The sequence below is a fragment of the Tamandua tetradactyla genome, chromosome X (genome assembly GCF_023851605.1).
Source record: "Tamandua tetradactyla isolate mTamTet1 chromosome X, mTamTet1.pri, whole genome shotgun sequence".
Lineage (NCBI taxonomy): Eukaryota > Metazoa > Chordata > Mammalia > Pilosa > Myrmecophagidae > Tamandua > Tamandua tetradactyla.
Window position 1 is genome coordinate 40,554,034 of NC_135353.1, and position 23,923 is coordinate 40,577,956.

The 23,923-nt window shown below is 35.5% G+C and overlaps 1 protein-coding gene across 1 annotated transcript in view; it reads left to right on the plus strand.

Annotated features, from left to right (window-relative positions):
- Positions 1 to 23,923, plus strand: part of TENM1 (teneurin transmembrane protein 1) — a 1,173,786-nt gene that overhangs the window by 911,278 nt on the left and 238,585 nt on the right. The window contains exons 14-15 of the mRNA XM_077145946.1: positions 14,805 to 14,990; positions 19,335 to 19,481. Of these exons, the coding sequence (XP_077002061.1) occupies positions 14,805 to 14,990; positions 19,335 to 19,481 (333 nt within the window). The remainder of the gene's footprint in view (positions 1 to 14,804; positions 14,991 to 19,334; positions 19,482 to 23,923) is intronic.

A 23,923-nucleotide genomic window follows, 5' to 3' on the forward strand; every position in this document is an offset into this window, starting at 1 on the left:
GATTTTTTCTATTGATCTTGCACTTAGCAACTTTACCATCATCTCCTCTAGTTTTCATAGTTTACCTGCATATTCAATTTTGTCTCTCTCTTTCCCAGATATTATAAGTTTCATATTTTGGGGCTGCTTTATTTTGCTAAATATTTAAAAAATATATATCCATATTATGGTATGTTGTTGTATTTTAGTATGCCAAAATTGTGGTACACTGCTTCTTTGCATGACTATCACAATTATCTATTCTATTATTGATGGACACTTGAGTTGTTTCCATTTTTTGGCTATTACCTATAATTCTTCTGTGGACATTTATGTATGTGTATATATGTATGTATGTGTATATTGGTGAACATTTGCTTACTTATCTTTCTATTGGGTAAATATTGAGATGTGGAATTGTTGAGTCAGGGTATAGATATATTCAACTTTAGCAGATGATGTCAAATAGTTTTTTAAAATGACTGTACCAAATTATACAACCACCTACAATATATGAGATTTCCAATTCCTTCACAATATTACCAACACTTACATCTATCAGACTTTTAAATTTTAATCATTCTAGTGACTGTGCAGTGGTAGCTCATTATCATTTTAAATTACATCTTTCTAAATGATGGTGCTGAGTACCTTTCTATGAGATTATTGAATATTCACTTTTGTAAATACCTGATTAGGTGTCTTGCCTCTTTTTTCTATTGGGTTGTAGGTATTTTTATTATTGTTTGAAGCAGTTCTTCATATATTCTAGATGCAAGCTCTTTCTCAGTTATATGTGCTGGTAATACATTCTTCCACTCTGGGGCATGAGTTTTCAATCTTTTATTTTGTTTTGTTTTTAAGTTTTTTAGTATAGTATAGCATATACACAAAGCAAAGAAATGAAAAAGCAATAGTTTTCAGAGTACTGTTCAACAAGTGGTTACAGGAGAGATCCCAGGGTTTGTCATGGGCTACCACACGGTCCTCTCATATTTTTCCTTCTAGCTGCTCCAGAATATAGGAGGCTAGAGGGTTAAATACTTTTTTATTATCACAATCACATTTTTTCCTCCTATTTTTGTGAACAATAACATATATACAAAAAAGCTGTAAATTTCAAAGCACAGCACCACAATTAGCTGGAGAACATATTTCAGACTTTGACATGGGTTACAATTTCACAATTTTAGGTTTTTACTTCCAGCTGCACTAAGATACTGGAGACTAAGAGATATCAATTTAATGATTCAGCATTCACATTCATTTGTTAAATCCTATCTTCTCTATATAACTCCACCATCATCTTTGATTTTTTCATCCCTCTCTTTAGGGGTGTTTGGCCTATGGCTATTCTACATGTTTGATATTGGAAAGGTCTGTCACTAATATGGGGTAGGGAGATGGAACTATCTGATGTTCTGGAGAGGCTGGGCTAGGTTTCAGGACTTATCTGGACCAGGGACCCATCTGGAGGTTGTAGGTTTCTGGAAAGTTTCTCTGGTGCCTGGAATCTTTGTGGAATCTTATATGTTGCCCTAGGTGTTCTTTAAGATTGGCTGGAATGGTCCTGGTTGGGGGTTGGTAGGTTATGATAGGTAGCGAGGTCTAACTGAAGCTTGCATGAGAGCAACCTACAGAGTAGCCTCTCAACTCTATTTGAACTCACTCTGCCACTGATCCTTTATTAATTACACTTCTTTTCCCCATTTTTGTCAGGATGGAATTGTTGATCCCATTGTACCAGGTCTGTATTCATCCCTGGGAGCCACCTCCCTCATTGCCAAGGAGACTTTCATCCCTGGATGTCATGTTCCACATAGGGAGGAGGGCAATGATTTCACTTGTAGAATTGGGCTTAACGAGACTGAGGCCACATCTGAGCAACAACAGAGGTCCTCCAGAAGTAACTCTTAGGCAGGCCTATGGGTAGTCTAAGCTTCTATGCTCCCTACATAAGCTTCACAAGAGTAGGCCTCATGATTGAGGGCATGGTCTATTGATTTGGGTGTCCCTAAAGTTTGACACAGTATCAGGGGTTTCCCTGATGCTAAGGTTTAATAGGTCCATATTCTTTCTCCCATCCCTCAGGGGATTAATTTACTCTCGGATGTAGCCGGATATTGCAATAATCTATACAAGATTAAAGAACCTTTTTCTTATTCTGGGCTCCCTGTGTTTCAATGTTCAAATGAGTTATACAAGATACATTGAATTAGATTATGTACTACAGAAAAGTTCAACTCCGGATCAAATAAACTTTTCTCCCATTCGTCTCAAAGAGTATATGAGGTTCTAAAACATAGACACTGTCTTCCTTACCCTTATGTTCTGAATTACTTTAACCCAAACATGTTTGGCTTCATTCTTATCTCTAAATATCAGGTTATACATATAAAACATCCACTCAAAATCCAGAAATAATAGTCACCACTCTGAACTTAATGTGTTGGCTCTAAAAGCTTACAGTCTAGGCTCCTGTTTTCTTATAAGCATTTTCTAAAGGTGACCATACCATTCATGTTCTTTTGTTTCTGGCTTATTTTGTCCTAATAAATGTCCCACATGTTCAACCACATCATTGCATGGTTTACAACTTTGTTTCTTTTGCTGGAAGCACAACATTCGTTCATAAGTATACACCATTGTTCACCAATCTACTTCTCTATCAGTGCACCCTTCAGCCACCTGCATTCATCAGGCATCATGTAGAGGTCCCAAAGTCCACAGCCCATCAACATCCTCAATTTTAGATAATTTCACTGTACCTAAGAGAAAGAAAACCAATAAACACACCCTTACCAAATAAGAAATCTAAACCGCCTCTTAACTCTTATTCCTAGCCCCATCATTTATCTCTGCTGTTGCTGTGGTAGGGTTGATGTTTCCTTTTGAACGTAGCTCATAGAATGCAATATCAGTTTTCCCCCTGTACCCTGGACTTAAACACTCTTTGTAAAAGAATCATATCTTTGAAATTATTCTCGTGAGAACTAATTCATATTTCTAGTGATAATCAGTGGGACAGGTAAGTCTATACAAGCCCTTTCAATCTTGTTCATCTTTAATATGGTATTATTACTTATAGATCCACTAGTGAACCACCTTCACTCCTATCTATTCTCTTACATTGGCGTTCCACCTCATTAGCTAACCGTTCACCCATCTCTAGCTTCTATCTCTAAATCCCCTATATTCTGTATTATAAGCCTCTGATTATAACTTTATGCTGGTCATAAAAGTGGAATCATACAGTATCTAACCTTTTGTGTCTGGCTAATTTCACTCAACATTATGTCCTCACAGCTCATCCATCTTGTCATGTGCTTCAGGATGTCATTTTGTCTTACTGCTGCATAATATTCCATCATATGTATATACCACATTTTGTTGATCCACTCCTCTGTTAATAGGCATTTGGTTTCTTTCTATCTTTTAGTGGTTGTGAATAATTTTGCTATGAACATCAGTGTGAAAATGGCTGTTTATGTCATTGCTTTCAGCTCTTCTGGGTACATACCAAGTAGTGCTATTGCTGGGTCATAGGGCAACTCAATATTTAGTTTCCTAGGGAACCACCAAACAGTCTTCCACAGTGGCTGCATCATTATACATTCCCACCAGAGGTGCATAAATGGCCCAGTTTCTCCTCATCATCTCCAACATTTATAGTTTCCTGTTTGTTTAACAGCAATCATTCTTATAGGTGTGAGATGATATCTCATTGTAGTCTTGATCTACATTTCCCTTATAGCCAGTGAAAATGAGCATCACTTCAAGTGCTTTTGAGCCATCTGTATTTGCTCTTCAGAAAAAATGCTTATTTCTAATTTTAGCCTATTTTATAATTAGATTGTTTGTTCTTTTGTTGTTGAGTTGTATGATTTCTTTGTATATACAGGAAATCAAACCTTTGGCTGATATGTGATTTCCAAATATTTTCTCCCATTGAGTTGGCTGCCTCTTCACCTTTTTGGCAAAGACTTTTGAGGTGCAGAAGCATTTGATTTTGAGGAGTTCCCATTTATCTATTTTTTCTTTTCTTGCTTGTGCTTTGGCTGTAAAGTTTAGGAAGCTACCTCCCTAGGTCTTGAAGATGTTTCCCTACATTTTCTTCTAGAAGCTTTATGGTGCTAGTTCTTATATTTAGGTGTTTGATCCACTTTGAGTTAATCTTTTGAGTAGGGTGTAAGATAAGTGTCCTCTTTCATTCTCTTGGCTATTGCTATCCAGTTCTTCCATGCCCAATTATTGAGAAGACTATTTTGTCCCAGTTTAGAGTACTTGAGGGCCTGGTCAAAAATCAGTTGACCACACACTTGGTGTCTATTTCTGCCCTCTTGCTTCAATTCCATTGGTCAATGATTCTGCCTTTGTGCCAGTACCATGCTATTCTGACCACTGTGGATTTATAATAGGTTTTAAAGCCAGGGAATGTTAAATCCTCCTAGTTTGTTCTTTTTTTTTAGTATTCTTTTACCTATTCAGGGTCTATTTCGCTTCCAGATGAATATGGTAGTTAGCTTTTCCAAATCTTCAAAGTAGGTTCTTGGAACTCTGATTGGTGCTGTGTTGAATCTGTAGATTATCTTGGGGAGAATTGCCGTCTTAACTATATTTAGCCTTCCTATCCATGAGCAGGGAATGACTTCCCACCTATTTAGATCCCCTTTGATTTCTTTTGGCAATGTTATGTAGTTTTCTGTGTACAAGTCCTTCACATCCCTAGTTAAATTCATTCCTAAGCATTTGATTCTTTTAGTTCCTATTTTGAATGGATTTTTTTCCTTAACTGTCTCCTCAGCTAGCTCATTGCTTGTGTATAGAAATGTTACCGGTTTTTGCACATTAATTTTATATCCTGCCACCTTGCTGAATTTGTTTATTAGCTCAAGTAACTTTGCTGTAGATTTCTCAGGATCTTCCAGGTATAGTATCACATGATTTGCAAATAATGAGAGTTTTACTTCTTCCTTTCCAATTTATATGCCTTTTATTTCTTTGTCCTGCCTGATTTCTCTAACTAGAATTTCTAGTACAATGTTGAATAACAGAGGTGACAGTGGGCTTCCTTGTCTTTTACCTGAACTTAGGGGAAAGTCTTTCAGTCTCTCTCCATTGAGTATGATGCTAGCTATCATTTTTTCACATATTCCCTTTATCATATTGAGGTAGTTACCTTTAATTCCTATATTTTGGGGTGTTTTTATCAGAAAACCTTACTGAATTTTGTTGAATGTTTTTTCAGCATCAGTTGAGATGGTCATGTGATTTTTTTCCCCTTTTGATTTGTTAATGTGCTGTATTATGTTAATTGTTTTCTTGTGTTTAACCATCCTTGCATTCCTGGTATAAACCCCACTTGGTCATGGTGTATAATTCTTTTAATATGCAGTTGGATTCAATTTGCTAATATTTTATTGAGAACTTTTGCATCTATATTCATTAGGAAGATTGGCTTGTAGTTTTCCTTTCTTATAGCATCTTTACCCAGTTTTGGTATTAAAATGATATCAGCTTCATAAAATGAGTTAGGTAGTGTTCTTTTTCCTCAATTTTTTTTGGAAATGTCTGACCAGGATTGGTGTTAGTTCTTTCTGGAATGTGTGGTAAAATTCCTCTGTGACACCACCTGGCCCTGAGTTTTTCTTTGTAGGAAGATTTTTGATGACTGATTGAATCTCTTTAGTTGTGATTGGTTTGTTGAGGTCTTCCATTTCTTCCTGAGTGAGTGTAGCTTGTTTGTGTGTCTCCAGGAATTTGTCTATTTCATCTAAATTGTCTAATTTGTTGGCATATGATTGTTCACAGTAACCTCTTATGATTTCTTTTGTTTCTTCAGGGTCTGTGGTAACGCATGCCTTCTCATTTCTGATTTTGTTTATTTGCATCCTCTCTCTTTTTTCCTTTGTCAGTCTTGCTAGTGGCCCATCAATTTTATTGATTTTCTCAAAAAACCAACTTTTGATTTTATTGATTCTTTCTATTGTCCTTTTGTTCTGCCATTCATTTATCTCTGCTTTAATCTTTGCTATTTCTCTTCTGTTTGCTTTGGGGTTAGTTTGCTGTTCTTTCTCAAGTTCCTCCAGGTTTGCTGTTAAGTCCTCGATTTTTGCTCTTTCTTGTTTTTTTAATATAGGTATTTAAGGCAATAAATTTCCCTCTCAGCACAGCCTTTGCCACATCCCATAAGTTCTGATAAGTTGTATTGTCATTTTCATTCATCTCCAGATAGCTACTGATTTCTCTAGCAATTTCTTCCTTGACCCACTTGTTGGTTAAGAGTGTGTTATTTAGTCTCCGTATATTTGTGAATGTTCTCATTCTTTGGTAATTATTGAGATCCAGCTTCATTCCATTGTGATTAGAGAAATTGCTTTGAATAATTTAAATACTTTTAAATTTTAAATAACCTGTTTTGTGCTCCAGCATATGATCTATCCTGGAGAATGTTCCATGAGCACTAGAGAATGTATAACCTTGTGCTTTGTGGTGCAATGACCTATATATGCCTATTAGGTCTAATTCATTTATTAAGTTATTTAACTTCTGCATTTCCTCGTTATTTTTCTGTCTGGTTGTTCTAGCTATACAATAAAATGGTGTATTGAAATCTCCTACTATTATTGTTGAAACATCTGTTACTCCCTTCAGTTTTGCCAATGTCTGTCTCATGTACTTTGGAGCTCCTTGATTGGGAGGATAAACATTTATGATTGTTCTATCTTCTAAGTGAATTGACCCTTTAATTAGTATATAGTGTCTTTCTTTGTCTCTTATGGTGTCTTTACATTTAAAGTTTATTTTATCTGATTTTAATATAGCTACTCCAGCTTTTTTTGGTTACATCTTGTGTGGAAAATCTTTTTCCATCTTTTCACCTTCAATCTTTTTGTATTGTCATGTCTAAGATGAGTCTCCTGTAAGCAGCATATAGCTGGTTTATGGTTCTTAATCCATTCTGCCAATCTGTATCTTTTGATTGGTAAATTTAGTCCATTAACATTCAGAGTTTTATTATCAAAAAGGCATTTCTTGAATCTACCATCTAATCTTTTTTATTTTATTTTTCAGATCTATATATACTTTTCCCACTTTCTTTTGTATTCTTTAAATTACCCTTAGTGGTACTCTTCAATTCTGTACTCCAGGCCTCCTCCAGACCTCCCTCTCCTGTCTGTTTTTTTCAGCCAGCAGAACTTCTTTTAGTATTTCATATACGACTGGTCTCTTGTTGACAAATTCTTTCAGAACTTCTTTGTCTGTGAAAACTTTAATCTCTCCCTCGATTTTGAAGGACAATTTGTCTGGGTACAGAATTCTTGGCTGGAAGTCTTTCTCTTTCAGGATCTTGAATATGTCATACCACTGCCTTCTCATCTCCAGGGTGCTATTTGAGTAGTGTGAACTCAGTCTTATTTGATTTCCCTTGTATGTAGTAGATTGTTTTTCTCTTGCTGCTTTCAGGATTTTCTGCTTCTCTTCAACATTTGACAGACTGATTAGTATATGCCTTGGGGAAGGCCTATTTGGATTTATTCTGGTTGGAGTTCATTGGGCTTCTTTGACTTGTATATTTATGTCCTTTATGAGGTTTGGGAAGTTTTCCCCCATTATATCCTCAACTACTCTTCATAGCTCTCTAATCCTCTCTTCTCCTTCTGGGATACCAATGATTCCTATATTGGTGCACTTTGTTTTGACTATCATTTCCCAGGGTTCCCATCCAATTTTTTCCATCCTTTTAGCCATTTGCTGTTTTGAGTCTTCAAAGTCAATTATTCTGTCCTGTATATCACTTATTCTTTCTTCTGTCTCTTCAAGTATGATGTTGTGTGCCTCTAGTATGTTTTTTATTTGGTCAACAGAGTCTTTAATCTCTGTGATATCTGCTATTTTTCCATTTATTCTTTCAATTTCCTCTTTGTGCTCTTCTACTACTGTCTTCTTGATCTCCTTTATGTCATTTGCTATCCCACTTATTTTATTAAGTAGAGTTATATGAACATCTTTGATTAGTCACTCAAATGTTTGTGTCTCCTCTGGTGTTTTAGTTTGGTCATTAGGCAGAGCTATATCTGTCTGTATTGTGATATGCTTAGTGATCGTCTGCTGTCTTCATCCCATGTAAATATCTTGACTGATTTACTTTGGGAGTTGATTTCTTTCAGTAGTCTAAGACCTTGTGTTTGAGGGATGGTTGTACAGCAGGGAGCAGGGCACGGGGTGGAGTACTCAGTATGATAATTTGTTTCAGGGCAGATATGGGCACAGGTTGGGGATGTTATGCTGATGCTTGTGAACTTGGGCATCCAGCAGCCAGGGAGGATGTAGCTGTGCAGGTGCACTGGTCTGGGGTGCATAACCCTGGTGTGCACTGGTCTAAGGTACAGGGCCCTTTGTGTACATGCATAGAGCTGTGGCAGCAGGTCAGTGTTACACCTTCATGGATTGGGGGCAAATGTGACCTGGCTGCACAGGTCTGCACTTTCTCAGAGCTTGGAAGTGAGACTGAGGGCTGTGTGCATGAGTGGTTCTAGGACTGCTGTAAAGTATGGTTCCCAGAACTGAATAACATGATTGGGTTCCTGTGCACATGTGTAGGCCTGGGAGTGCCATAAATGGATGCGCTGAGCTTAGGGAGGATGGGGTGAGGCTGTGCGACACTCTGGGTGGGGTGCAGGTTAGCTAGGTATGGAGGTTAGTGCCTGCAACCTTTATGTGCTGGCAACAGCCTGCAGGGAACAAGGAGGGAGAGGTAGTGCTTGGGAGGTATGCAGGAGAGGTGAGTTGGGCTGCACTTGGGGTGAGGGTGGGTGGCAGGTAAGAGCACTGGGGGCTGGTGGGGTGGGAGCACCTGGAGCATGTTGAATGGAAGAGGGTAATGGGATTCAGGTGCGTGGGGTGTAGGGTGAGTCACCGGTCACAGGGCTGTGCTGGTGAGGGTAGTGCACCCGAAGAATGTGGTCTGGCTTACTTCCTAGTTGTGTGTTCCAGTCTGCACTCTAGCAGGCTCCACAGCTCCATGCCTCTGCACCAGGCTCCAGCTTTCTGCCTCTCAGTTCCTCAGCCTCTGCAACCAGGGCTGCCACATGTGGTGCAGATGGCTCTCCCAGGCCAGCCACACTCCCGAATCACTGCCTCAATCACTCTCCTGTCCCCTCTCCAAACTTTCAGTGGAGCAGGGCTAATCTTGAGCCACTCTAGTCGCCCATCTTCCCGGAAGCCTCAGTGTTTTTTGATAAGAAAAAGTTCTTGATTTTGATATCATCCAATTTGTTATTTTTACCTCTATGCTTGGTACTTTTTGTAATACTGTTTAAGAAATCTGTTTCTATCCTAAGATCATAAAATTATTCTCCTATGATGGGTTCTAGAAGATTTGTTGGTTTGCACATAATAAATTCTGTTTGGCATTGTTTTATGTATGGTCAAATAGAGATTAATATTTTTTTTCTGGTGGATATCCAATTTCCCCAGCACCATTTAATGAAAAACAATAATCTTTTCCCATGTATCTGCAGTACCACCGTGGCCATAAATCAAGTGTCCTTATGCATATGGGTCAGCTTTAGGACTCTCTTCACTCTCATTGGTCTACTTGCCATAGTACCAATACCTACTATCTAAATTAACATGGCCTTGAAATTCTTGATATTTGTTAGTGTAGACCCTCTCATGTTATTCTACTTCTTTCTTTAGGTAGTCAGTTTTCACATGCGCACACACACACATACACACATACATATAAAAGCCCACAAAACTGCTGAGATTTTTACTAGGGTTGCATTGAATCTACAGAACAATTTGGGGAAAATTGACATTTATCACTATTGAATTCTCCCATGCTTGAGCATGGTATAGTTTGCCATTTATTCAGCTCTTTCATTTCACTCAATAAAGTTTTGTCATCTTTGTTGTGTAGCTATTGCACATCTTTTGTTATATTTATTACTAGATGTATGATAATTTGATCTTATTGTAAATGGTAATGCCAGGTAAATGGTAATTTTAAATTTTGTAATTATTATTGATGTCTTTGAATAATTATGGTTTTATTTATCCCTTTATAGTTTTTATACTCATTTTATTGCCCCATTGTACTGACAAGGACCTCTAAAAATTACACTGGATAGAAGGGATGATTATGAGCATCTTTTCTCAGTCTCAATAATAGAGGAAATCTTTCAAAATTTCACTGTTATGTATGATTGCTCTGAGGTTTGTGAAGCTAATGTATATCAGATTAGGATTTTAAAGACTAGTTTGCTAGAAATTTTTATCATAAATGGAAGTTTAATATCTTATAAAATAGTTTTTATGTATCTTGTTGAGAATATTATTTTGTTTTATTCCATTAATTTTCAAATGTTAAAGCAATTTTGCATTACTAGAATAAACAAATTGGTCGTTGTATATTATTTCTTGTTTTGAATTGCTGGATTTATTGTGTTAATATTTTCTTTAGGATTTTTTCAGCTATATTCCTGAGTGAGATTGGCCTGTATGTTTTTTTTCCTTATAATGCCTTGTCAGAATTTTATAACAGGGTTATGCTAATCTCATAAAACAACTTATGAAGTTGTTCTTCTTTTCTATTATTTGCAAAAGCTTATGTAAGATTGACAGTTTTTCTGCCTTAAAAGTTTGTTATATTTTCAAGTGCAATCACCTGAATCTGGAGTTTTCATTGTGAAAATATTTTTATTGTGGATAAGTCCCTTTATAAAATAGAAGTTTTTATATTAAAAAAAACTATAAAACTTTAATTTTGAAGTTTCTGTTTCTTCTTGATTTCATTATACTTTGATATGTTTTTTAAGGAATTTGTCCATTTCCTCTAACATTGCATATGTATTGACAAAACATTGTAATTCCCTCTTATGATACTTTATGCCTGTAGGATCTCTAGTGGTGTCATTTTTTTTGTACCTGTTATTAGTTATTTGGGTTTTCTGTCTTTTCTTCTTCATCAGTCCAACCAGGGGCTTATCAGTTCTATTGGTCCATGCAAATCATCAACTATTTGCTTTATTGATCATCTCTGTGGTATATATATTCCTGTTTTAATTGATTTCAGCTCTTATAGCTACTATTTTCTTCCATCTACTTTCTTTGAATTTACTTTACTCTTCTTCTAATTTCTTATAATGGGTGTTTGGTTCATTAAATTTTACCTGGTTTTCCTTTCCATCTTATATATGTTCCTATAGACATGGGCTTAACTGCTTTGCATTAATTTTAATATGTGGTATCATCTTCGTCATTTATTTCAAATATTTTCTAATTTCCTTGTGATTTATTCTTTGTTCTACAGTTTATTCAGAAGTTTGTTTCTTAAGTTCCAAACATATGTATTTAACGGTTGTCTTTCAAGTTTAATTCTACAGTGGGCAGAAAACATGCTATATATTGATTTAATACTTTGAAATATATTGATACTTGCTTTATAACCCAGTACATGTTCAAATATTTGTAAATGTTCTGTATGCACTTGAAAATTATATGTATTTTGCAGTCACTGATTTCACTGTTCTAATATGTGTCAATTAGGTCACATTTGTTAATCATACTCCTCAAATATTCCATATCCTCTCTGATGTGTTGTCTACTATTTCTTATCAGTTGATGGGAAGGTGTATTAAAGTACTATGACTGTAAATTTTTTTTGTCCTTTAAGTTTCTTCAATTTCGGTTTATATGTTTGGCTTGATTTCTTTAGTGTTGGAAATTTCTTAGTCATTATCTATTCAAATATTTTTTTCTGCCTCATGAGACTATTAAAAGCCTTGCCTAGCATCTGAGCTTTCCAACTGCCTCTGACTGGATTAAGAGACCTTTTAATGTAAAGACATCTTCAAATGCAAGGCTCAATTTTGGGATTTTTTTTCTCTTGGATATTTTCCTAGTAATTCTTTATTGCTTTGTGAACTCCAGTAATTTCTTAAATATTTTAAAAATATAATCTATTCAGATGTTCTAGTGCTCATCATGAGGCAATAGTGAAGATTACTTAGGTCACAATTATTAGAAATAAACTTCCATCTTTAATTGTTATATCCATACTAGACAAAGTATTTCTTACTGAACTCTTGAATAACACTGGGGCTTTTGAAATACTTCATTCAGGACACTCCATCTTATATACTATTATATAGAAGTATTTTATTTCTACATTGTTTTATGCCCCCTACATTACTTATTATTATTATTATTTTATATAATCAATGCATCTTTGCCATCTCTTTCGGATAGTGTATAGAGTTTATTAGCCCCCATCTCTTTGAGAATTGAGCTTTCCAGGGCTGCAAGAGTTCAGTACAGCTCTCCATCTTAGATGTGCCAAAGGCCTCATCTCTCTTCCTTTCATGGGCATAAATGCCTAAGTCCCTAGCCATTACTCTTAAGGCTGACAGTAGATTGACTTATAGATCTATTGCTTTGGCTGTTAGCATCCTCTCTGTTTCTAGCATTTGAGGATTTTTCTTTCTTCTGAGCTAAGACATATCATTTTAAAACTTGTTATATCATATCCAACATCTCTAAGGGTTTATGTGGTGGTGGTTTAAGAATAGCCTAGTCAACCATTTTGCCAATACCATTCATATAGTCCTATTATTTATCAGGCAATAACCAGAATGATATATTACTCTATGCCTAAACTTTGTAATTGTAGAAAGCAATTTATGGAATGTTTTTGCCTCTGATTGTTCCAGTCCACTCTGACTTGATTGGCTTTGGCCAGTTAGCTTTCTGGTCTTAGAAAGACCTTTGCCAATTCATTTATTAGTGTCTGGAGTGGGGAGCAACTAAGGAGAGCAGAATTACATCTTCAGGTTCACTAAAAAATAAAAATTATAAATCCAAATTATCATTCAGAGACTCAGGACCAAGATATAAGGACCAGGTACTATTTCAGGATAATTATCCTTGAGCTAGCACTTATCAGGCTGAGCCCTCTTTGTATTTCCTGAGTTCCCTTACAAGCTGATGGTCTCCCATACAGCTTTACATTCACTCTTCCACCTATTCCAGTCTGGCTTTACAGCTACCATTTTATCAATATAGCACTTCCAAAAGTCACCAACAATTTCTGTGTTGCTAAATCCAATGGACTCTTCCTTTGTTGTCTTAATTGAACTTTCAGCAACATTAGACACTGTTAACTACTCAGTATTTCTTTAAAAATGTCTGACTTGGTCTTGCTTACAGCACAATCTCCTGGATTTCCTTCTATCACTGCCTTCTCCTTCTCAGTCTCCTTTGTTATTTCCTCTTTTTCTGTCTGATCTTTAAATTACTAAGTACCCAATAGCTCAGTCCTGGGACTCTTCTATTTTCTCTACTTAGGGATATCTCCCAGTTCCATGCTTTTAAATATCACCTAAATTCTAAAGATTGCCAATTTTATATCTCAGATTCATAGATCCTACTGCTTACCTAACAATTTTAGTAGGCTTATCTCTCTACATATATTTCAAATCTAACCTGTTCAGTATTCCACTTTTTTCTTCCCTTAGCTTTTCCCGTTTCATTAATGGCAGCATTATTGACCCAGTTATTTAAGTCAAAATGTTTATTCTTCCCTTTCCTTCATTCTCTGTATCCAATCTTGAGGAAGTCCTGTTCTTTCTACCTCTAAAATATATCTCAAATCTGCCTAACACCCCAATAGTGTAGATGTTTCTACTTCCATTGTACAGTTACACACAGAGAGACTAAGAGAATATATTAGTGATTTTCCAAAGGACACACAGCTATTAAGCATTCAGGTGTCCTTATTTCAAATCCACTAGTCTTTGCACCATACCCTGGCCCTCAAAAAATACTTTGAAATAAATTGGTGAGCAAATTGATCCAAATTGTAAGAAAATCCATAACTTTTGTTTTATCAAAATCTTCTCACCTACTCAACATTATCTGATAATAGAGTAATATTAACATAATCATATCTAGGTACCTCTTAATATCCAAAACCAATTTCAGAAATTGAGACTATAGGAGATAGACAACTTGACTTACAGAATACCCGCTTCACCTTTAAGGATAGAAGACCAATTGTACCTAAAACATTCTAGTAATAAGCTTTTATTCAACTTATAATTCTCTAGCAAAATAATTTAAGAAGAAAAGGACTTGCCCAATTTTTATTTTGGCTTCTCTACTGTTGTGATTTTATTACCATTCAATTGCTTCACAACAAAAAGTTAAAGGAACAGAGGAGAGGATTTTGGCAGGGGCAGTATGCACCACTGTTATATTGGTTAGATAGTGAGTTACATTTCAAGAAAATTGTATATTTTCACTAACCAAGAGTTATTTTGAAGACTTAAGCTATGTGAATATTGTTAGTATGATCAGGAAAGCCAGTTAATTGCCATCATTGGCAGCTTTACCTTTTGCATATCATGAACATTTTTTTACAAATTTATCGTCTTTCTAATTTATAACTTGTTTTCTTGAATGAAACTAGGCCACTCTTTTACTATCCACACTCCCAAATTTATTAAAACATTATAAAACTTCTGCAATATTATCTGTGAAATTAATGACTTTTTAATGAAATACATTTAACATCTGTTTGACATTGAGTTCATTTCTAAGCCTTGAATGATGTTATCATTTTATGGACTTCATAAAATCTATTTGACTTGGAGTTTATATTGTATTTCCTGTTCTATACAGCTCTTTGGAAGGTCACTCAAATGAGTATATATATAAAATGTAAATATCCATTGAGGTGTTTTTGGTAATTCTAATGTCTTTTGGAAAAGTGTATGCTGGTTTTAATAAAATATTCAATACATTGTCTTTGAATTCCCCAGAGATCTGTACCATGGAGTGTGGTAGCCATGGCGTCTGCTCCAGGGGAATTTGCCAATGTGAAGAAGGCTGGGTAGGACCAACATGTGAGGAGCGCTCTTGTCACTCTCACTGTGCTGAGCATGGCCAATGTAAAGATGGAAAATGCGAGTGCAGCCCTGGATGGGAGGGCGACCACTGCACAATTGGTAAGTACTGCTATACTTTGAGCAAAGTGAATTGGATTAATTGAAGAAGTAAAGGCGATCTCGTGCATCAATAGCCAGGCTTTTAGTATAATTTGAGGTTGAAAAGAGAAGGAGGAGAATTTGAAGGCTTTCTGAACTGGGAGGTTTCCTCTCCTGTTGAAAATATTCTACTTATATCTTGAGTTATTTCTTTTAACATTACTTTTGTAGTTCTTATATTTTCTGCTTCTCAGTGCTTTGAATTACTCAAATGAAAGATGACACATTGGATGATCCATTCATTAATTAATAAAAGAAGTGCTTTTGTTGTGAAGGTAACATTCACTGCCCATTTTTCCTTTTGAAAAGTAGATAAAAGCACTTAGAAGCAATTTCACTAAATGGGACTACTGTAACAGGGGCCATTCAAAATCATTAGAGGCTTTCTTTAATGTATATGTGGAAGGCACTCTTTGAATAGAATATCTGGGTTGAGTTGTTTATCCAGCAGTGTAAGTACTGAGGCATCCACCCTCTCTCATCTCTTGTCACCAATTTCACAACTTTTCAGGATGCTACCTGGAAGAAGAGCAGTCTGTGCACATGGAAAAGCTTATAAAATAATCTATTACGTGATCTTAACACTATAAAAGACACAATAATAAGTTTCAATAATAAAATACTTTTTTTTATTTGAAAAATTCAAAGCCCTTGATATATTCTATCTTCCACAAATTTTTCTTGCATATATAAACGGGTAAGTTCTGCTACCACTCTTTGGTAAGGAAAGTGCATCACAGAGTATTCCAGTGGCATTCTCTGACCACTCAGAAAATGTGTGCAGAACAAAGTCAAGTGTGGGCTTCTGGATACCCAAGTCATTGTTTGTGGGCTTTTTTCCCACTAGCCTGTACTACAGCTTTCATTTTTAGATTAAAGTATTTTGTTATAATGATTGGAACTGGCCAAAGTAATGTGTAATGTGTATGTGAGTGTGTGTGTGTATGTGTGTAATGTATAATCTTAATAAACTGCATTACTACTCTACCACAGTAAGTGTTGTTCTGTGACTGTGGAAAATATTTAAAATTTTTTAAAAAGGTGGAAAGGGCTGAGATTCAGGTGCAGCCTAGATAATTACATTCCCACCACAGTGAGTTTATTACCTTCACATAAGAGGACTTAAATACTGTAATGATTACCAAAGGTGGTTTCTACAGAACTCCCTTCTAAAGATATTACTAATAAAAGGTTCAAGTTAGTTGTCTTTCATGAAACTTATTCCTGAAATGTGACAATGCAGGTCTTATACTTTTAATGAAATTCAATACTTTTAATAAGTCTAATAATGTTCCTTGCAGAAAAGCTTAATATCTTTCCCACAGAAAATATTATTCATAAACTGCACAGGCCAGTGTACCATCTTTTGAGCTGCAGGCATTTCAGCAATTCACAGTTTGCTGTTCTTCTCCCTGGCAACAGATGGTAAATCATTATTACGTGTTGTATAGCTTTGATCTCCTAGAAAAATCATTCATTCTCTTTTTTCCTTCTCACTCTTTAGCTCACTACTTAGATGCTGTCCGAGGTAAGATTTTTCTCATCAGTTTTATAACAGACAAATATTTTTAAAAGAAAATATGCATGTGGGAAAGAAAGGGTGGTGAGTTTTTTTTCCTTTTGTTCTGGCAATCTTATTTAAGTATTATATTTCAGATTCATGCTATAGCAGTTGGACTAAAAAGTAGTTTGATATTTGATATCAAAAAGTCACTTTTGCTATGATATATAATGGACTGATAAGCAGTTTTAAATTTGTTTTCCTTGTCCTTATGTTGAATTTTGTTTGTGTGTATGTGTGGTTGTGGTTATCTATGTGCATAATGCAAACAGACAGGAAATTATTAACTGAATAAGTTTTAGGTGGGTATCTGACCATTTTCTTTTACACAGCCATATAGATGTAAGTCTATGTACAATATCCTTACAAGGGCAGACAAATTGTCTCACCAGGACTACCCCATCATCCATCCCAACCAGGCAACTGCCACTAACAGAGACAGCAAGGGTTTTTCTGTCAGATATCCTAGGTCCTTTCATCATTACCTTAAGCTCAGAAGGTTGAATTTGCCCCAAATTATCCCTGATTTCTCCTTATCCACTGTATATCCATCAGAATGGAATTAGACAAATTTTTTTCTCAAATCCATATATATGTATATATATATCCTATGCCACTTCTTTGGTGATATTTATAACATATATTTAACATGTATATATATTTTTATAACATATATTTATGTATATATATATTTATAACATATATATTTTTATAACATATATATATTTTTATAACACTTCTTGGTGAGATATTTATAAATATATATGTATATTGAGAAACATATATATATACATCCTATGCCATTTCTTTGGTGATATTTATAACATATATATGTCATTTTATTTTAAAAGAGTCTTCTTACTATGATCTGTTCATAGCTACTTGGAAAATGACTTAGAAGGAACTCTGGGTTACTTACACAGATTTTTTTTAATTATTCTTTTGTTCTTTACACTTTGGGAATTTTCCTTCAAAGACAGAAAAGGAAAAGATTATTGATTAGATTATCTCAAGTAAAATCCAGATCTGGTCCTGTATTATTACTGGGAAAATTTCCAGAAGCTATGTGCCATTATTGCTGTCTCTGTTCATTTGCTCACTGAGCATTTGGCACATGCTCACTTGCCATTTGGAACAGCCCAACTCTAAACCACTAGTATAAAGAATAAGACATCCCTCAGAAATTAAAATTCTAAAGAGGGACTAGTGTCAGTGTTTCTGCTTTACCAGTGGATAAAAGTCATTCAAACACAACTGTTTCCTCTTGACTCTATTTATCCAGTTTTCTCTAGAATTTAGATAGTCTAAATATAACATGCATTAATTCCACAAACATTCACTGAGCACATATGACAGGCACAATATTATGCTAGCTTCTGAGAGAGATGCCAGAAAACTAAAACATTCGATCTTTAGCCCTCTTATCAATAATTAAAAATTAATAATAAAATTTCCCCAGAAGAGAAAAAATGAATAGATTCAAAACATCTGCTGCACATTTCAAAGACACCATATGAGTAAATATTTAATGGTATTGTCTGAACTTTATACCAACATACTTATCTCCTGAAGCAATACATGACAATGGAAAAATAAGCACTGACTAGATATAGTTAGGGAGAATTTCTCTTCATAGAAACTCTCTTTTTCCAACTTGTTGATTATAATTAGACATTAGTAGCACACATCCTGTTATATATATATATAAAACAGGATATATAATATAACAGGATATTATATATTATATATCCTGTTATATATAATATATATAGAGAGAGAATATATAATATATTCACATATCATGTAATCCAAAGTGTACAATCCACGGTTCACAATTTCATTATATAGCTGTGCATTTACCATCATAATTGACTTTTTTTCTTTTTGTGAAAAATAACATATATATAAAAAAGTAATAAATTTCAACAATTAGTTGTAGAACAGATTTCAGAGTTTGCGGAATTGTGGATTACAATTCCACAATTTTAGGTTTTTATTTCTAGCTGCTCAAAGATATTAGAGACTAAAAGAGATATCAGTATACTGATTCAGCATTCATACTCACTTGTTAAAACACAACTTGTCTGTAGAACTCCACCATCACCTTTGATCACTCTCCCACACTTTAAAGGTACTTGGGCTATGCCCATTCTAATTTTTTCGGGTTGGAAGGGACTGTCGATAATATGGAATAGGGGAATGGAACTAGTTGATGTTCTGGAGAGGCTGACCCCTTTGCATTTCAGGACTTATCTGGTCCAGGGACCCATCTGGAGCTTGTAAGTTTCTGAAAAGTAACTCTTGTGCATGTAACCTTTGTATAATCTCATATAAATGACCTAGGTGTTCTTTAGGGTTGGCAGGAATAGTTTTGGTTGGGGTTTGGCAAACTATGATAGGTAGCAAATGTATCTAGTTTTAATTGACATGAATAGATAATCTTTTTAAAGTACAAAAAAACATTCCTTGTTTACAACATAGTTTTCATCCTATCTGAACCAGAGGTTGGGTATTTGGATTAGCATTAATAATGCTTAATTGGCTGTCTAAGGGAAAACATTGCAGAATAAGGAATAACAAGTTCCCTGGGAAGGTTTTTCAAGCAATCAAACCCTTTTCCATTTATCCAACACTTGTCTGAATGGAACCCAAATCGTTAAATGCTTCCAAATAGTCAGATGCATCATTGTTGGCCAATCCCATTCCAATGTCTCTGTGATTGTCACACTCTGCTGTCTTTTCAGATGGCTGTCCGGGACTCTGCTTTGGAAATGGGAGATGTACCCTGGATCAAAATGGTTGGCACTGTGTGTGTCAGGTGGGCTGGAGTGGGACAGGCTGCAACGTTGTCATGGAAATGCTTTGTGGCGATAACCTGGACAATGATGGAGGTGAGTCATTTATAAAATTTTCACATGAGAAAAGAATGGCTCAGCCTCTAGCACAGTGGTTACCAAATTGATCAAAAGTGAAAATTAGGAATCCCTAGTTTTTCATCTGCTAAAGCTGCCAGAATGAAATATAACAGAAATGGGTTGGCTTTTACAATGGGGATTTATTAGCTCAAATATTCACAGTTCTAAGGCCATGAAAATGTCCAAATTAAGGCACAAACAGTATGATACCTTCACTAAGAAAGGGCTGCTGGCATCTGAGACATCTCTATCACATGGGAAGGCATGTGGCCAACTTCAGCTAGTCTTTCTTTCCTAGGTTTTGTTGCCTTCAGTTTCTGACTTCAGTGGCTTCGTCTCTCAGTTTCTGTGGGTGTGTCCTTATCTCTTACCTTCTCTGCATTTTCTCTCTATACTGTCTCTGGGTATTTTGTGTCCTTTATCCTCTCACACAAGACTCCAGTAAAAGGATGAATACCCACCTTGAATGGGTTGGGTCATCTCAATTGAAATGACATAATCAAAAGTTCCCACCCAGAACAGGTCTGCACTCACAGTTATGGATTAAAGAAACATGGCCTTTTCTGGGGCATATAGCAGCTTCAAACTAATGCACCTAGTATAAACAATATTGAATTATATCAGGTAATACTATTTTTAATCTCAATAATTTTTAAAAGTAGTATGTATCAAATATTTACTATGACCAGATAATTCTCCAAACTTTTCCCATGCATTGTATCTCATTTAATCCTAACAACTCTACTATGGTTAGCTGTTATTATTTACCCTATTTATAGATAAGAAAACTAATGCTGAGGTTGAAGGATGTAAATAACTTATCCAAGTTACACAGCTACAGAGTAGCAAAGCCCAGATTCCAACAAAGGCTGTACGAATTCAGATTCTGTTTTCTTTACTTTTACACAATACTGCCTTTCATACCTAATTAAATTTCATTCCAAATTAAATTTGCATACCACTATTGAAGCTGTTAGATGCTAGATATATCTTGCACTATGCTCATTGTGAACTAGTTTCCTCTATTTTTATTTAGAGCTTCCTCTTGTGTCTCTACCTCTTCATAATACTTTATATCTTTCAAAGATACAAAGCATCAAGGTTTAGGACAGCATTAAGATATACACAAGCTATACACAACCTATATATACTATCAAGAAAAGGCCTACACTTGATGATTTAAAAAGACTTATGTGACCCCAAGGCCACAGAGTAACCCCTAACACTTTAGTCAAGCAAACAAAAATATCCAATGCATTGTACTATTAGGCCTTAAAACACTGAAAAAAAATCACTTTCCCATTAATTTCTTTTTTAAAAATGTTTTAATTGTGAAAACTATATGCAAAAAAAGTAAATTTCAAAGTACATTGTATCAAGTAATTATAGAACAGATTTCAGAGTTTCGTATGGGTTACTGTTCCACAATTTTAGGATTTTCCTTCTAGCTGCTCCAAGACCCTGCGTATTAAAAGAAATATCATTATAATGATTCAGCAATCAAACTCATTTGTTTAAATCCTATCTCTTCTGTCATAACTTCTGCTTCCCCTTTTACCCTTCTCCCAGTCTTTAGGGATATTTGGGATCTGTCCATTCTAACTTTTTCATGTTGGAAAAGGATGTCAGTAATATGGGGTAGGGGGATGGAACTAGTTGATGATCTTGGAGAGGCTGGGCCTTATGAGTTTCAGGACTTATCTGGCTAGAAAAACATCTAAAGGTTGTAGGTTCTGTAAAGTAATTGGAACTTTTTTCGAATCCCAGACAGAGCCGTAGGTGTTCTTTAAGGTTAACAGGAATGGTTTTGGTTGGTGTTTGGCAAACCGTAAAAATTAGCACTATCTAGCTAAAGCTTGCATAAGTGTAGCTTCCAGAATAGCCTCTCAACACTATTTGAACTCCCTTAGCAACTGATACCTTATTTTTTGCATTTAATTTCCCCTTTTTAGTCAGGAAGTTTTTGTAGATCCCATGATGCCAGGGCCAGGTTCATCCCTGGGAGTCATGTCCCACAAATGGGGAGAGTAATGATTTTACTTGCAGAGTCGGAATTAGAAAGAGAGATAGGGGCCATAACTGAACAACAAAAGAGGTTTTCTGGAAGTAACTCTCAGGCATAACTATAGGTATGTTGCTTCCTATTGAAACGGAGTTCGAAGGATATTAAGGAATGATGAGAAAGAAAGAAAGGAAGAAGGAGAGAAAGAAAGACACAGACGGGCTCAGGGGGTCTGAAGTTGACAATGTTGCATCTGTATAGTTTGATGCAATGTAGGTAGGCTTAGGTTCTTGGCTATGGGAATAAGTTTCACAAAAGCAAGCCTCAAGATCAAAAGCTTGGCCTATCAACTTGAGAGTCCCTATTATTTCAAACAGTATCTGGGGGTTCCCAAGTGGTAAAGCTTAATAGTTCCATATTTTTTCTCACATCCCTCATGGTATTTTGCTAATATTTTTTAATTAACTGCCGAACATACCCTGGGATGTATCTAGGTATTACCTTAAGCTATAAAGAATTACAAGCCTTCATTCCCATTCTGGGCTCCACGTGTTTTGGTTATTTAAATGAGCTATCCAGACATATTAAGTTAGATCATGAGCTACAGAAAATTGAGGTTTTGGACAAAATAAACCTCTCTTCCTTTCATTTCATACAGTAGGCAAAGTTCTAAAATATAGACAATATCTTCCTTACCCCTGTATTCTGATTTACCTAGGCCTGACCTATTGACTTCGTTCTTATCTCTAATCGAAGGCTGATCTCTTTTTTGGTTTCTTTAACAGTTGTTGTATGCAGCAATGCTGACTTTCCCAGCTGCAGAACTCCAGCTCTGAGTCTTAGGTTTCACACAGGTATTTAAAGTTCCAGGGAGATACCAGGTTATACATATATAGCACAGCATCTCATAATCTAGAAATAACATTAGCAGCTCTGGAATAAATGTGACTGCTATAAGAGCTTAGAATCTAGGCCCCATTTTTCATATAACTATTTTCTAAAAGAGACCATACAATATTTGTTCCCTTGTTCCTTGCTTATTTTGCACCAGATAATGTCCTGTAGGTTATTCACCTCATTGCATGCCTATAACTTCATTCTTTTCAGTAGTGGCACAATATTCCGTCATATGTATATATCACAATTCACCAATCTAATCCTCAGGCAGTGTATCCTTCAGCCACCTCCATCCAGCAGGCATCAGGGATAATGTCCAAAATCAAAAATCCTTTCTAAGGAATAACCAAACTGCCTTCCATTGTGTCTGCACCATTATACATTCCCTCCAGCATTAAATAAGTGTTCCAATTTCTCCACATCCTCTCCAACATTTGTGGTTTCCTGTTTGTATAACAGCAGCCATTCTTATAGGTATGAAGAGATACCTCATTATAGTCTTGATCTACATTTCACTTATAGCTAGTGAAAATTACTGTCTCACATGTGCTTTTTAGCCATCTGTATTTGCTCTTTGGGAAAATGTCTATTCATATCTTTAGCCCATTTTATAATTGGGTTGTTTGTTCTTCTGTTGTTGGGTTGTATGATTTCTTTATGTATACAGGATATCAAAACTTTATCCAATACATAATTTCTAAATATTTTTTCCCAATGAGTTGACTGTCTCTTCATTTTTTTGACAAAGTCTTTTAAAGCACAGAAGCATCTCGGTTTGAGGAATTTCCATTTATCTTTTGTCCTTCTTGCTTGGGCTTTGGGTATAAAGTTTAGGAAGCTACCTCCTATGGCTAGTTCTTGAAAATGTTTTGCTATAGTTTATCATAGTAGTTTTATGTTACTGGCCCTTATATTTAGGTCTTTGATCCACTTTCAGTGAATTTTTGTATAGGGTATAAGGTAAGGGTCCTCTTTCATTCATTTAGCTGTTGATATACAGTTCTCCCCATTTATTGAAAAGACTATCCTGTCCCAGTTCTGTGGATTTGGGGGCCTTGTCAAAGAGCAATTGACTATAGATTTTGGTGGTCTATTTCTTCACTCTCAATTTGAATCCATTGGTCAATACTTCTGTCTTTGTGTGACTCCATCTGTTTTGACCACTGTGGCTTTCTAATAAGCTTTAAAATCAGGAAGTGTTAATCCTCCCACTTTGTTCTTCTTTTTTTAGGATATTTTTAGATATTTATGATCTCTTTCCTTTCCAAATGAATTCGATAACTAGCTTTTCCAAGTCTTCAAAGTAGATTGTAAGAATTTTGATTGATATTGTACTGAATCTGTAGATCAATTTGGGTAGGATTGACGCTTTAACTACATTTAACCTTCTTATGCATGAGCATAGAATGTCTTTCCACCTGTTTAGATCTTCTTTGATTTCTTTTGGCAATGTTATGTAGTTCTCTGTGTACAGGTCCTTTACATCTCTAGTAAAGTCCATTCCTAGATACTTGATCTC